Raw genomic sequence first — 16,544 nt, forward strand, 5'->3', positions numbered from 1 at the left:
CATGTTTGTCTATTATTAGGGTAAGACATGTTGCTACCCCTTCTATCATGGAAGGGGTTCCATGTAATCAGCTTGCCACCAGAGGAATAATTTGAGCCTCAGGGACTTTATCTGGAGCTCAGGGTTTGTCACTGCTGCTGGGGAGGTGGGCATTTGGTGGTGGCAGCAATAGGGATCACATTGGGATCAGCATCTGTCATTGGAGTCACTGACTTCAGTTTACAACAATCCACTGACATTCTACAAAGACCCTTCCATCTTAGGTAGAGTGGTGGTAACCAAAATTGCCATCTCTGCATAGTTCCGGTCTATGAGTAATGCCAGGGGTCTTTCCCAGCATCTGGAAGGGTTCAGGAATCTGGATAAGGTGCTACGTGTAAATTAATAGACTAGAAATATAATATAAATTTGTAATCCATGGGGGAGCCAGAGGTAGTTTAGCTATAGTAGCTAATTTCTCTTTATCTCCGGACCCAGGGCTCTTTTTATTCTCACATTTTGCCCTATAGCAAAGTAGATATACATATCAAAGGTAAGGTTTAGTATACAGTAGGCATTGTCAGTTTGTGGGGACTGCCTTCAGCTATTCAGCTGTTTGGCAGGCAGGAGGCAACAACATGTAGATTAAAATGCCCTCAGCTGTCTGGCAGCAAGCAATCATTTATGTAAATTCAGGTTTGGGGGAATTGCTTTTGGCCATTCCAGTAGGCAATAATATGTATCTTCAGCCCTTACTCTAGGCCAGGGGTGGGCAAACTTTTTGACTCGAGGGCCACAATGGGTTCTTAAACTGGACTGGAGGTCTGGAACAAAAGCATGGATGGAGTGTTTGTGTGAACTAATATAAATTCAAAGTAAACATCATTACATAAAAGGGTACGGTCTTTTTTTCTTTAGTTTTATTCATTTCAAATGGGCCGGATCCAGCCAGCGGGCCGTAGTTTGCCCACGGCTGCTCTAGGCTCAAGGTCTACCAACCTTTTGATGAACTTCTTGCATTTATGACCTGCTGGAATTGGCCTCCAGCATGAGGGTGTTCCTAATCTTTGTGACTCCCCAAAAACATGGTATTGATTTTATTTATTATTTTATCATAGAGGCTCCCACTTGGCTCTTCCTCCCAAGACTAATGAAGATGTATCGTGTACTGAGAAGTTACCTTAACTCAAATCTCCGTCCAAACCACTTCCCATACCATGCCCCCCGCCCCCGCCCCTGTAAGTAATCAAGATGATAGTCTTCCCACACCATTGTATTTTCCAAGGCCGTGGAGAAGGGAGTATCTCATAAGTTCTCTCATATGAGGATGAAAGTAGCAGGTCATACATTTAGAACACCTTTACTTCCCCAAGTCTTCCATTTTGCTGTACTTATTGTCAATTTTGCATAGACCACAAATGGAACAGACTGTTAGTACCACCCTGTGATGGTTCATTTTACGTGTCAACTTGACTGGTCTTAAGGATGCCCAGATAGCTGGAGAAAAAACAAAAACCACATTCTTTCTAGGTGAGTCTGTGGTGGTGTCTCTGGAAGAGGTTACCATTTGAATCAGTAGACTGAGTAAAGAAGAACTTCCTTGCCAGTGAGGTGGGCACCATCCAATTTGGGGTGGGGTGGGGGGCTGAATAGAGCAAGCAAAATGGTGCAGGCAGGATGAATTCACTCCTTCTGCTTGGGCTGGAACCTCTGTTTTCTCTGCCTTTGGACACCAGTGCTCCTGCTTCTCAGGCTTTTGGTCTCAGACCAAGGCTTAAGGCATTGGCTCCCACCCCAAATTCTCAGGCCTTTGGCTCTGAGCGAGTCTTTCCTGGCTCCCCAGTTTGCAGACAGCAGAGCAGGGAACTTCTCAACCTCTATAGCCATGTGAGCCAATTCCTAAAAGAAACCTCATCATATATATCTATCTCCTGGAGAATCCTGACTAATACACCTTCCCCCCACCAGCTGTTCAAACTTGTGGACTAAACCAAAATCTCTCAAAAGCACATCCCTATCAGTCACCAGATCTCATTTCAACTTTCTGCCCTTGGGCTACACCTTAAGAATCCATTCCCATGCATGTTTACCAGATCGTGGACATAAATGAGGACTTTGGGGTGTGTTTGTGTCTCCTCCCAAGTTTGTCCCTGGAACCTGCTTTCTGGGCATGTGGGGACCTGACCCTGCACGGAGGGTGGTTGGGATGGGAAATGAAGGGAGTTGGCTTACCTGGCGTGTGCTAAATCCTCCAGGGGAGGGTGTTTGCAAGTAGGGTAAAGTGAGGTTTAGGGGTAGATCCCTCCTGAGGGAACTGGTGTTCTTACAAGAAGAGTCACCGAAGAACTTGCTGTCTTGCCTGTTGGTTCACCAAGAGGTCATATGAGCCCACAGTGAAATGGTGGCCACATACCTGGTCCATGCGAAGAGAAGAGGCCCCAGAACGAAACCTTTCTGGCCAGCACCTGGATCTCGGACTTCCCAGACTCCAGAACTGTGAGAAATAAATGTAGTAAATGTAGTAAATAAATGGCCCATCTCCAAATATCAGCCCAACTGGGATTAGGGCTTCAACATAGAAAGGGGGGAGGGGGAGGCACACAAACATTCAGTCCATCGCGGTTGGTATGGGAATGCCATTCCCTAGAAGAGATAACTAGTGACAGGGGAGGGGGGATGGTCCCTGGGCCTATAAGGGCGCACACACACACACACACACACACACACACACACACACACACCGTCTGGGCGTGGCCCAGGCTCTGCCTCAGGCCTCCCTTCTCTCTAGCGCTGCCCAGATGGGTGAAACTCTGCCAAGTTCGCATTAAGCAGTCCGCACGTTCCAGAATCTGAGTCCCACTTTTCAAGGAGTTACTGTGGGAGCGCGGGGGTATTTTGGACTTTAATTTTAGGCGACAGGTGTTTCATCCGGAAGTGCAATTCTAGCCCCGGCTCCGGGTGCCTGGAAGCGGTGGAAACCGAGTCCGTGAGGGTGCGGGTACTTCAAGGAGCCCTCAGTGGGACGCGGCCCCGGCGGGCCCGGGTCAGGGAGCGAGCCCGGAGCCATCAGGCGGCGGGGCGAGGAGCTGACCAATCCCAGGGCAGAGGTGGGGCTGAGACGGGCGCCTGGGCGGGGCTGGGGCAGGGGGCGGGGCGCAGGATGAGAGGATCTGGCCAATCCCAGGGCAGGGGCGGGGCGGGCGGAAGGCGCTGGGCGGGACTGGGGCAGAGGACCTGGGGGGACTGGATCTGGGAGTAACCCGCGGTCTGCAGCCCAGGCGCGTCCACACTTTCTGCAGCGCCGAGTGTCCCAGGGGAGGCTGAGGCTCGAGCCGCCATGGCGCTGCATGCGGTCGTGTTCGACTTGGACGGGGTCCTGGCGCTGCCATCGGTCGCGAGCGGCCTCGACCGCGCCGAGGAGGAGTTGGCATTGCCCAGGTAAGGGCACCCGGCGCCGTAGGGGGCGGGAATCCGGCCTAGAAGTTGCCTTTCGGGGTGTCCAGCCCTGCGTTCAGAGCGCTGTCGTTTGAGAGCCCCGCGGAAGGAGGTTAAAACGATTCCCCGGCTCTAAACCAGTACGTGTAAGTAGATACAGTGTCTTCCCAAATGTTAAGAAATTAAACCTCTCCAAGGACTCCAGAATTGCCCGCTGTAGGCAGAAAGCTGTTCCTGAAGCGAGAGGAATTACTCGCGGAGCTGCCCGCTGCCCGCCTGATTCTGTGCGATGGAGTGGATCTTAGAAACTGCCCTGAGGTTTCGAAGAGAAAAAGGTTCCGTGCCCTGCAGTTTTACTGATAATAGCAAACTAGAGAAACAGCTTCAAAACCCAATCATCGGGAAATGGCAAGCTAGTACGCAGCACCACTAACCCTGTCTTTCGGAATAATATTGCAGCGACATTGGAAAATACGTGTTAGGTGTAATAAGTGAAAAGAACAGACCCACCAAAATGCCAAACTACTTATACAATGTGGTCTCAACTATGGGAAAAAAGCTACATGTAGAAAAATGTTTGGAAGACATATCCCCAAATATCTCTGGGATTATTAATCCCAGGTGGGATTATGAATGATTTCCTTCATTTGTCTACTTTTTTTGTATTTTCCAGTTTTCCTACTTATGAACATATGTTACTCCTACAGCCAGAGGAAAGGAAAGCATATTTATTTTAAAAGGTAAAAAAAGAAAGATCACCTTGGCAACACCCAAGGAAGAGTAAATTCTAAACTACTGGCAAGAACAAGGAGTAGGGTAGAAACTTTGAGAGTTCTGCTCCATCTAAGGAATTCTTGATTCTTGTGATGCCAAAGACCAACAGGGCCTTTTAACCTGCTATTCTTTTTTTAAAATGTATATTTTTATTGATTTCAGAGAGGAATGGAGAGGGAGAGAGAGACAGAAACATCAATGATGAGAGAGAATCATTGATCGGCTGCCCCCTGCATGCCCCCGACCGGAATCGAACCCGGGACCCTTCAGTCCGCAGGCCGACGCTCTATCCACTGAGCCAAACCATGTGGGGCTAACCTGCTATTCTTATAAAGATTTCTAAAAGACTGGTGTCTGCAAACACACCAAGCCAAATGATGTTGGGAAATCTAGAGCAACCCTCACTTTCGCACATGTGGAAACAGGCTTACCAAAGGGGTGAACGTGATCACACAATGCTTAGATATTACGGTTGATTAAAAAAACAACTTTGCTTTTCTGTAAGATATAACATTCCAAGACAGTAATCTCTTGGTAAATAATAATCTCTGTAAAATGACATAAAAGAACATTAGAAAGCCCTCGCTGGTTTGGCTCAGTGGATAGACCGTTGGCTGCAGACGGAAGGGTCCTGGGTTCTATTTTGGTCAAGGGTATGTACTTTGGTTGCAAGCTCACATGCAGGAGGTAACCAATTGATGTCTCTCTCTCACATGAATGTTTCTCTGTTTCTGTCTCTCCCCCTTCCTTCTACTCTCTCTAAAAATTAATGGAAAAATATTCTCAGGTGAGAATTAACAAAAAACAAAAAGAACAATATAAAGCCCATATTGTTTAGATTCAATACACAATTTCAATATGTAAAGAAGAAATAATATGCAAGACTTTAAAAACGCTATACCTGGCTTATGAGAAGTGTGCCTTGAACATTGGAAGCAATTCATAAACTCCCAATGTGTGGACCCCAAACACCCAGAGTACTACTGTGGGATGCCCCCACAAGGAACCATTACTCTTGGCTTGCCTGACTCTTGCTACCCCTGAGAGCTTCCTGTTTGAATTTGGTTCTGAATTTCCGCAAGTTCCTTCCTAGGGCAGGCTGAAATTTCTAGAACATCTGTTGTAATAAAAAATATATGTATACATATAGAGCATAGTTATTATTTGGCAAAACTTCCCATGTAACTTCAAGCATATTAAGTATGCCTAATTAGTTTGAAAACTTTTTTTTATAAGGAGAGAGAATAAATCCTTGAGGTATTCCAGGCCCCATTGGAATATCCCAAAGTCATCTCTTGGTTAAAAAAGTCTCTTAAAATTTAAATTTGAAAGGCTGTCAAACTTCACCAAAAGACCATAACATAAGCCTTTTTTGAAAACCTGAGTAAAACAAACACATGTTTTGTGGTATTAACTTTAAAAGACATTCATTAAATTTAAACTGGTTTTAATATTAAGTACTTTGTCCAGCCCACAGAATGCTGCTTAATTTATATAAGTATTTTAATCTTTTTAGGCTAATAAAATATTATGCCTAAAATATTTATGCCATTTGGAAGCAGAAAATGCACCACTCATATCACATAAATCCTATACATGTAATCCAAGGATAACTCACTTTCTTCCTTTTCCCTTAAAAATGCATTTCTATACTTTATATCTTCTATTATTAAAATTACTAGAGGCCCGGCGCACGAAATTCGTCCATGGGTGTGGTCCCTAGGCCTGGCTCGATCGAAGTGTGAGCGTCTGGCGTGGAAGGGCGGGTCCCAGCTGACCTCTGGGCCCTGGGCAGTACCTGGGCCCCCAGACCCTCACACACCCCCCGCCACCTGAGTCATGGCACCCGAGTCCCCACGCAGAGTTGCGGTGAGCGTGACTGGACGTCGCAGGCCAGGGCTCAGTGTGGGCCTCTGGGCTGCCCAGCGGTGCCACACGGAAGCTGGGCGGGCAGCACGCTCTCTCCCAGTCAGCCAGCCTCACAAACCGGCTCCTGTGAAAACCCACGGGGAGCCCAATCAGACCCTGTACTCTTGGCGGCTGCGGCCAGACTCACCCAGAAGAGGCCGTGTGTGGGTACAGGGTGGGCTTCTGGTGGGTGCCTGGCACCTGAGCGTGGGGGGGTTGGGGGTGGGGGGGTTCCCCGGTGTGTGCCCTCGAGTCCCAGGGGAGGGTAACAGGGGGAGTGAGAGTGAGCTCAGCGGACACTCTGCATTTTCACCACACCTCCATCCCCATCATCCCCGCCCCCAGGTAGCTGGCCAGAGGCTGCAGCATGTGTCCTGGATGCACACCATGTTCCGCACCGCCTCCTGGTGATCAGCGCACATCATAGGGAACAGTCAAACTCCAGTCGAACTCCTGATCGAGGGGACAATTTGCATATTAGGCTTTTGTTATATAGGATATACTGGTAATTTCTTTCCAACTTACTTGAGTTTTTAACTATTAGAAACCTCAGTTTCCAATGATAACCGCAAAGTAAGCAGTCAGTATTTCCTAGATTGACTTTTATGAACATATTGTGTAACCTTTAGAAATGGGTTTCTCTGTTGGCAATTACACTCACTTTCAAGAAACACACCTCCAGTAAAGCACAAGACATTCATCAACAGCACCAATTCCACTCTACAGCCTTTCTTCAATCAAAACCAAAGCAGGCCAACTTAAGACTGGTCTAACAGTCAGCGTTTCAGTTTTTCATGTTATTTCAAAATACCTAGATATTCAATAACTTTTATCAAACTTACTAATTTAGGAAGAAATAGTTGAAATAAATTAAATGGATTTGCTCAGATATGGCTAAGGTTGTTTCTGTTTGTTTTTTTACCTCAACAATTAGGCTGCCACCCAAATGTTGGCAACGGACAGGCAAATCCATTCACCCATTATTGGAATGTTTCTTTCCATCATCTGGGTACGTTTTTCTAGTTTACAGACAGTACAAGCTTAGGGCTGCCTCTGAGAGCCATAAAAGCTTGGTTATATGGAACCTCCGTCCATTTCCCTTTGTAATGGTAAAACAGATCTAGCTGCAGCATCAGCTAAATAATTTCCTTTTGCTTTCATGGTGGCAGCTTTAGAAGTCCTGGAATTTTGATAATTGCCACCTATTTTAATTTCTGTATGGCCTCTAACAATTTTCCAACCTGTTTTCCATAGCTACTATCAGTGTAAACATTGGCTATTTGATCTTTGGCCGCTGGATAAGCCTGAGTTAGAATAATTAGGCTTGTTGGACATTTTATTCAGGTAAATAACAACCTTTAATGATGTCCACCATAGAAGTTATTGCATATCCAGCCTGGTAACATTCCTGCTTATCTTTTCCATCTGTAAACCAAATTAAGTCAGCATTATTAAGGAGTTTCCTATAAACCATTGCTAGGAATAAGAAGATGGTTGGTAAGCAAAATGCCATTGTGGATGTCTTTATCCTGCAAAGAAAGTAGCAAAGTTGCTGGGTTAAGACTGTTACATGAAGTTTAAATGAGATTAGGTGCAGAAGGCAGAGCCAGTTGGCTGACAGAAATGTAAAATGTGATGAGAATTCAGTGGAGATTTAACATAATGGGGAACATAAAGGAGAGCCCATGACTATCTTTTGCATTTGTTTGTTTGCATAATATGTCTACAGCATAAATGGCTGTCATGCAGGGAGGGAGCCCTTTGGCTACTGAGTCTAGTTGCTATTATAGCCTGTAGGTCTATGATCGCTATAGTTTTTATACGTAGTAATAAAAGAAATTACTACGTATAAAAAGTTAGAAGTTTATAATTAAGGTGTCCAGAGTGGAAGTTTTAGATAATTCTTTAGAGATTATATAGCTTGTTTATTTTCTGGGTGCCACTGAATTAGATCAGGTCAATTTGATTTTAATAAGATATACAGAGGCAGGGCCATTCATGAAAAATTTGGGACCCAATTATGACAATACTTAGTCAAACCCAGGAATCCTCTAAGCTACTTTCTTGTTTTCAGAAGAGGACAAGATACAGTTCCTCAAGGTTCATTAGCAGCCCATTTTTGGATATTAGATAACTGAAGTATTTTGCCTGAGATAGACTGACTCAGAGCCATGTCCCTTTATAGCTCGCTGTTGTAGTAAGTAAATTGTGTCCTTTGGGGAGTCTAGTAATTTTCTAGAGCATAAAACTAAATCATCCACACATTGGATGAGAATGGATGCTCTAGGAAATTTAACATCATTTAAATTAGATTTTAGTATCTAAGACAATAGGTAGTGTTAACGTAAAAAAAAAAAAACAACAAAAAAAACCCCATTCAAACCTGTAAAGAATTTTTGTGAGTTTATTTGAGCCAATCTGTTGACAATTGCCAGGAAGCAGAACCTCGACAAACTGAGATATTGCTCCAGAGAATGGCAGGTTACATCTAAACTTATACATTGCAATCAAAGGAAGGGATGTAGGTGGGTTACATGAAATCCACTGGTGATAGATTAGAGAGGTGGGAGAAAGCAAAGTGGGGGGTAGGGGGAGCCCTTGGAATTAGATAAAAAGCAAAATGATAGACACATAACTTAGGTTGATGCAGGAACAATTAACATGATGATTTGTGTTATCTGTCCTGGCACCCAAAAAAGGGAAATTACAAGATACCCAGACATTTCAAGGGTATCCTATATTATAAAAGCCTAATATGCAAATTGTCCCCTCGAGCTGTCATTTGACCAAGAGTTTGACTGCTGTCATTTGACCACTCGCTATGACGTGCACTGACCACCAGGGGCGGTGTGGAACATGGCGGGCATCGGCTACACAGCGCTGGTAGTGGGTGGCAGTGGAGGAGCTGCCAGCCCCGATGGGACCCAATGAGTGCGGGACGACGGTGGGATGGTGGAGCAGGTGAACGGGTGGCACCAGGTCAAGGCTGTTGTTGTAGATTGCCCAGCAGGCGGGTTGGTGGAGCAGGTAAGGGGGCAGTGCCAGGCCATGGCGGGGTACTAGGTGGGGCTGAGAGGCTTGGGGTGCTAGCTGGGGCTGCAAGGCTGGGGGCGCAAGCTGGGGCCCGATCCCCGCAGGCCACCCCAAGGGACGCTCCCCCCCACCCCCACCCCCCGTGCACAAATTCATGCATTGGGCCTCTAATGTTATTATAGGTGCAAAAAGACAGATAGGCTCAGTTAAGGTAAAGGTTGACCTTGTCAGTGTAGATACCAGCCTAGGATGTAACTCCCACCATAACTTCTTTTAGTTAAAGTTTAATTTCAGACCATCCTTTGTGGCTACTTTAGGTCTCTGAGTTTGCAAGACTGCCATGAGCTTGTCAGGTTAGCAGGTGGCCCCTTTCGTCCGCAGTAGCACTCTTTGTACATCCCTGGGGCATTACTATTCAAGTAAACTTGTAGTCTTCCCAGGTGAAAGCAAAGAGGTATTAACTGTCTTTTTCTACTGGAATACTGAAAAAGGCACTACATAAATCTGTTACTAAAAAATATTGGCAGTCTCCAGAAATGGCTGGTAATAAGGTATGTGGATTTGGAACCACAGGATATCTGGGAATAACTATCTTATTTATAGCTCTGAGAGCTCATACGCATCTCCACCTTTTCCCATTTGGTTTCTTTACCTGAAGGATAGGAGAACTACAGGGGCTTGTGCATGGAATTGTAAGCCGCTTTTTAAAAGTAATCTTCTGTACTGGGCTTAATTCCAGTTTGTGCATAAAGGATATCGGTGATTGGAAAAGGCCTGAAGTTGCATTGGAACATCCTGTAATGAACGTTCAGTTCCTCTTGTGGAGGGAGGTTTGCTTTGAAATCATTATTTTCTCAGTTGGTATGATTAGATCTCCCTATAAAGTGCACAGAAGCTTTCCACCGGCTTAGTTAGGTGTGGTCAGGAGCAGGTAAAGTAGCTCCAGTATTTCAAGGGCTTTTTAAAAGTAATTTTAATTTCTCCTAAACTATTAGTAAAGAGAAGGGGAAATGCCTGGTCATAGTCCTCAGAGGAGCCCTCTGATTGCTTCTGTTTTTGTGTGTTTTTCTAAATCCCCTGTCAGTTTCCGATGGTCTTCAAGGTGGACAGGCCTCTGCAGGAGCTTTCCTGTGAACCTTACTTAGTCATTCTGTGGCTTTTGCTCCCAGAAGCCGGTAGGTGTATCAACTAGTATAGGTGAGAATGGCCAGGGTTACATGTTCTAGCAGTTTAATCAGGTTTCTTTGTGAACCCATCAGGGTCCCGGAGAAAATAGGGGAACAATTTCTGGTTTCTCTCTGCCCGAGACCAGCTATTCTTTTTTTTGGGGGGTGGGGGTGGGGGAGCTGCTAGGATCCTTGGGCTATCTTTGTCTGAATTCCTATTTTTATGTTCCCTTAGGACTCAGCAGTTCTCAACCTGTGGGTCGCGACCCCTTTGGCGGTCGAACAACCCTTTCACAGGGTTCCCCTAAGACCATCCTGCATATCAGATATTTACATTACGATTCATAACAGTAGCAACATTACAGTTATGAAGTAGCAATGAAAATAATTTTATGGTTGGGCCACAACATGAGGAACTGTATTTAAAGGGCCAGAAGGTTGAGAACCACTGCCTTAGGTCCATAAGGAGTGGTAGTGGAGGAGATATAGAGAGAAGGGGAAGGAAAAAGGGAGAAGGAGTGCAAGTCAGGACAAGGGAGCTCAGAGAGCAAGTATAGTGGAGGAGCTGTAGAAGGGGAGGAATGGGGTATTGGCTTCAGAAGCCTTTTTTAGTTCAGAGACAGTTTCTAAAATTTCTTATTAATTTATTTTCTTCCTTTTTTTTTTTAAAAAAAGAATTTATCTATGCTCCTCCTAGAAGTTTCTAATTTCCCAATCAAGATATGTTTCCCATTCATTCCATTTAATTATTATTATTATTATTATTTTAGTCCTCACTTGAGGGTATTTTTTCCATTGATCTTTAGAGAGAGATTTGAAGGGAGGGAGGAGAGAGGGAGAGGGAAGAGAGAGAGAGAAACATCGATGTGAGAGAGACACATTGACTGGCTACCTCCCAAATGGGCCCGACCAGGGCTGGGGATTGAACTTGCAACTGAAATATTTGCCCCTTGATCAGGATTCAAACCCGCGACCCTTTGTCCACGGGCCAAAGCTCTAACCACTGAGACACTGGTCAGGGCCATTCAGTTTAATTTTAGAGCCAGCATTTTTCTAATATTGCATGTGAGAAAATTAATTTAGGCGTCCAAAGAAAACTGCATTTTAGTCATTTTAACTCGGGGGTGGGGAATGTCTATCCCACAGACTGTATAAGGCCCGTGAAATCATTTGGTCTAGCCCTGCCAAGTCATTAGGGGTGAGTTAATTAAATGTTTGACCAAATATAGCAGCTCATTTTTAAAAAAAAATATATTTTTTTGATTTCAGAGAGGAAAGGAGAGGGAGAGAGAGACAGAAACATTAATGATGAGGGAGAGTCATCGATCGGTTGCCTCTGCATGCCTCCCACTGGGGATGGAGCCCGCAACCCGGGCATGAGCTCCTGACCAGAATCGAACCCGGGATCCCACAGTCCACATGTCGAAGCTCTATCCACTGAGCCAAACCAGCTAGGGCCAGCAGCTCATTTTTAGGTTGATAATTGTGTATGGCCCGTGAATGATGTTGTAAATATCCAAATGGCCCTTGACAGAAAAAAGGTTCCCTACCCTTTTTAAGTAGATATGATTTCTAGTTAAATCTCCCCATTTCTGTAAAGTACTTGCAAATAAAGGCTTCCTACCTCTCCAGAAGTATTAATGAGGGCTGGTTTTAGGGAGTTGCTGGCCTTGAAGGCACAACTTCCCTTGTTAATTTCAGTTTTGTTTTGAGATTTGTAGAGTCTGCACTTCAGACTCTCAGAAAGCAATTCCAATTGAAAAGCCAAAGTTAAAAACCAGCTACCCATTTCTTCCTCCAGTCTGGCATTAGCCTAGGTTCTGTCAACCCTTAACCTTAGTTCCATCGCGAGGATTTTAGAAAACTCTATGGACTCCACCAAAAAAACTACTAGATTTAATAAATGAATTCTGCAAAGTAGCCGCATACAAAATTAACACCCAGAAATTGATGGTATTTTTATACACCAATAACTAACCCTCAGAAAGGGAAGCTAAAAAAAATGCTTTTTACCATTGTAAAAAAAAATTTACTTATTTATATATATATATATATATATATATATATATATATATATATATATGCAAATTAGGCCCAGATGCCCTAAGGGGTCACGACCAGACAGGAGAAGGTTGCAGGTTCAGGTGAGGCCTGAAGCGGAGATGGAGACAGAGACAGGGGATGTGCCAACCCCCGGACCTGGAGCGGACAGGAACAGGGGCAGGGGGCCGGCCGGCAGCCAGAGAGGAGAGGGCAGGCCCGCCTCCCATGGAAGCAGCGCAGCTCCCTCCTGGCTCCTTTGGAAGCAGCACGGCTCCCGGCAGCGTGCTGAGGTTCCCGCCGGCTCCCATGGAAGCGGTGGATGGCCTGTGCTCGCACTATATCTCGCAATGGGCTACTAGTAATTTTAATAAGATACCTGGGAATAAACTTAATCAAGGAGGTAAAAGACCTATATTTGGAAAACTACAGGACCTTGAAAAAATAAATACAGGAAGATACAAACGGAAGAATATACTGTGTTCATGAGTTGGAAGAATTAACATCATTAAAATGTCCAAACTACTCAAATCTATAGCAATCTATAGGTTCAACACAATCCTTATGAACATACCAATAGCATATTTCACAAATCTACAACAAATACTTCAAAAATTTATATGGAACCAAAAAGACTCCAAATAGCCACCACAATCTTGAGAAAGAACAACAAAGTAAGAGGGATCAAAATATGGGATATAAAATTGTGCTACAAAGCCATTGTAATCAAAACAGCCTGGTATTGGCACAAGAACAGGCATATAGACCAATGGAATGGACCAGAAACCCCAGAAACAGACCCAAGCCATTGAGTATAATGGCCGTATGCTCAATATTTGATAAAGGAGGCAAGAGCATACAATGGAGTAAAGACAGTCTCTTTAATAAATGGTGTTAGGAAAATTGGACAGGTACATGCAAAAAAAAAAAAAAAAAAAAAACCACACACAAAAAAAACCCCACAAAGAAACACCATACACAAGAATAAACTCAAAATGGATAAAAGACTTTAATGTAAGTCCTGAAACCATAAAAATTTCAGAAGAAACCATAGGCAGCAAAATCTCAGACATCTCTTGTAGCAATATGTTTGCCAGTACATCTCCGAGGGCAAGGGAAACAAAGGAGAAAATAAATAGGACTACATCAAACTAAAAAGCTTCTTCACAGCTTTTGCATATGAATGCCCTGGCCCTTTGCAATCTGAAAATCACCTAACAAACTGCAGCTGGGCCAGACAGACCCAGAACTTCCAAGAGAAGGCCCAAGGCCCCGCAGCAGCTTGCATTGCTTCACAGCTGGGCCTCATCTGGGCACCTCCAAACCCCAAAAAAGGAAGGGGAATCTGCAGATCTCCTCGTAGCTCCTGCTGGGTAGCCTCAGGCAGAGGCTAAATTAGCACCTCCTTAAATCCAAGAGCCAGTGTACCCAGTGGTCAGAGTGGGACCATCCAGATTACAACTCCTCAGATCCATAAGGGACACACTCAGGGGGCCGACTCAGTGAGCACCAAAGCCCCACTGAAGCAAGTCTTGCCCTGGAAGGGTGTCTTCAGCACAGAAGTTCTCCCACTTCAGACAGAGCTGATTCTCACAGCCAATTGGCCTGGAGGCCAATTCCTCCCAGTGATACCTACAACAATCAAGGCTTAACTACAACAAGACTGTGCACAAAGCCCACAAAGGGGTGCACCAAGAGTGTCCACCTCAGGTAATTGGGGAGGCTGAGCCACTGGGCCCTATAGGACACCTAGCACACAAAGCCACTCTACCAACACAGGGAAGCATAAAAAATGCGGAGACAAAGAAACAAGTCACAAATGACAGAAATGGAGGAAAGCAAACTACTGGATATAGAGTTCAAAACCACTGTTATAAGGTTTTTCAAGAATTTTCTGGAAATCGCTGATAAATTTAGTGAGACCCTGGAGGATATGAAAAAAGACCAACTAGAAATTAAGCATACACTGACTGAAATAAAGAATAATATACAGAGATCCAACAGCAGACAAGAGGATCCCAAGAATCAAGTCAAAGATTTGAAATACGAAGAGACAAAAAATACCCAACTGGAAAAGAAAAAAGAATCCAAAAATATGAAGATAGTGTAAGGAGCCTCTGAGACAACTTCAAGCGTACCAACATCTGAATTATAGGGGTGCCAGAAGAAGAGAGAAAGCAAGATATTGAAAACCTATTTGAAGAAATAATGACAGAAAACTTCCCCTGCCTGGTCAAAGAAATAGACTTACAAGTCCAGGAAGCACAGAGAACCCCAAACAAAAGGAATCCAAAGAGGACCACACCAAGACACATCATAATTAAGATGCCAAGAGCAAAAGACAAAGAGAGAATCTTAAAAGCAGCAAGAGAAAGACAGTCAGTTACCTACAAGGGAGTACCCATATGACTGTCAGCTAATTTCTCAACAGAAACTATGCAGGCCAGAAGGCAGTGGCAAGAAATATTCAAAGTGATGAATAGCAAGAACCTACAACCAAGATTACTTTATCCAGCAAAGCTATCATTCAGAATTGAAGGTCAGATAAAGAGCTTCATAGATAAGAAAAAGCTAAAGGAGTTCATCACCACCAAACCAGCATTATATGAAATGCTGAAAGGTATTCTTTAAGAAGAGGAAGAAGAAAAAGGTAAAGATAAAAATTATGAACAGCAAATACATATCTATCAACAAGTGAATCTAAAATTCAAGTGAATAAAATATCTGATGAACAGAGTAAACTGGTGAATATAATAGAACCAGGGGCATGGAAAGGGAGTGGACTGACAATTCTTGGGGGGAAAAGGGTGTGGGGGTGCAGGAAGAGACTAGACAAAAATCGTACACCTATGGATGAGGACAGTGGGAGGGGTAAGGACAAAGGGTGGGGTGGGAACTGGGTGGAGGAGAGCTATGGGGGGGAAAAAAGAGGAACAACTGTAATAATCTGAACAATAAAGATTTAATTTTAAAAAAGCAACAAAAAAATGCCATTGATTTCCAGGTGTTAATTTTCTATCCTGCTACTTTGCGAATTTAATTATTATATATAGCAGGGTTGGTTTTTTTTTTTGTTGTTTTTTTTTGGAGTCTTTAGGGTTTTCTATGTACAATATCATATCATTTGTGAATAATTACAGTTTTACTTCCTCCATTCCAATTTGGATGCCTTTTATTTTTTCTTCATGTCTGATCTCTGTGGCTAGGACTTCCAGTGGAAAGAGTGGTGAAAGCTAACATCCTTGTCTTGTTTCTGACCTTAAGGAAAATGCTTTTAGTGTTCTCCCATTGAGTATGATGTTGGCTGTAGGTGTGTCATATAGACCATGCACTGTTTTTGGTTAAAAAGTTTTCAATTTCAGACCATCCTATGTGGCTCTTTTAGGTGTCTGAGTTTGTAAGGCCACCACCCACGCCTCCCCTGAGCTTGTCAGGTTTAGTATGTGGCCCCCTTTTGTCCACAGGTCTGTGCTGACTCTTGGCAGCATTGAGTTGCAGTACACTCACCTGTTGTTGGCCAGTTGGGGTGGAAACAACACTCGTCTTCTGCCCCAACTGCCACACCCAGGTCTGTTTAGCTTTCCTTCCTTCCAGCCTCCCCCACTCACTCATACCAAAACATTCCCCAAGGAGGGTAAATTACTTTGCCTTCAGTTTATCATAGGACAGATCTGCTGCTTTCAGCTGCTCTGCCAATACATTATCAGCTATGAATGTATGCATTCAATATGTAAAGAATCCCTTTGGGGGACAGGTAATGAGTTTTAGATATAATCGTAAATTTCAATTGTTCAGTTGTGTGAAAGTCACTAACAGATTATTGTAGTTAACAGTGTGAGATTACATTTCATATATAGTTAATGATTTGTGGGAGCCTGAGGAGGTTGCGAAATATATGCAATGTAATCTGATTTACTGGAGGGGGAATGGGGAGTTATGGTTTAATGTGTATAGAGTTTCAGGTTGGCAAAGATTTGAAGATGAAAAAGTTCTGGAGATGGATGGTGGTGATGGTTGCACAACAATGCAGATGTATTACTTAATGCCACTGAGCTGTACACTTAAAAGTGGTTAAAATGTGCCCGGACAGTGTGGCTCAGTGGTTGAGCATCGACCTATGAACTAGGATGTCAAGTTCAATTCCCAGTCACGTCACATGGTCGGGTTGCGGGCTGGACCCCACTGGGGTCATGCAGGAGGCAGCTGATC

The 16,544-nt window shown here is 44.1% G+C and overlaps 1 protein-coding gene and 1 long non-coding RNA gene across 4 annotated transcripts in view; one reads left to right on the forward strand and one right to left on the reverse strand.

Annotated features, from left to right (window-relative positions):
* Nucleotides 1–164: 164 nt before the first annotated feature.
* Nucleotides 165–3,046, reverse strand: LOC118659053. Its single transcript, XR_004968441.1, has 3 exons — nucleotides 2,721–3,046; nucleotides 2,212–2,473; nucleotides 165–803 (listed from the first exon to the last, which is right to left on the reverse strand). It is a non-coding gene; the product is annotated as an uncharacterized LOC118659053 (long non-coding RNA).
* Nucleotides 3,047–3,202: 156 nt separating this feature from the next.
* Nucleotides 3,203–16,544, forward strand: part of EPHX2 (epoxide hydrolase 2) — a 71,865-nt gene continuing 58,523 nt past the window's right edge. The window contains exon 1 of one of the 3 annotated variants that reach the window (XM_036315080.1): nucleotides 3,203–3,417. In XM_036315080.1, the coding sequence (XP_036170973.1) occupies nucleotides 3,317–3,417 (101 nt within the window). In that variant the 5' untranslated portion in view covers nucleotides 3,203–3,316. The remainder of the gene's footprint in view (nucleotides 3,418–16,544) is intronic. The other 2 variants (XR_004968443.1, XM_036315081.1) reach the window with 2 other exon arrangements.

The sequence above is a fragment of the Myotis myotis genome, unplaced genomic scaffold, assembly GCF_014108235.1.
Source record: "Myotis myotis isolate mMyoMyo1 unplaced genomic scaffold, mMyoMyo1.p scaffold_m19_p_6, whole genome shotgun sequence".
Lineage (NCBI taxonomy): Eukaryota > Metazoa > Chordata > Mammalia > Chiroptera > Vespertilionidae > Myotis > Myotis myotis.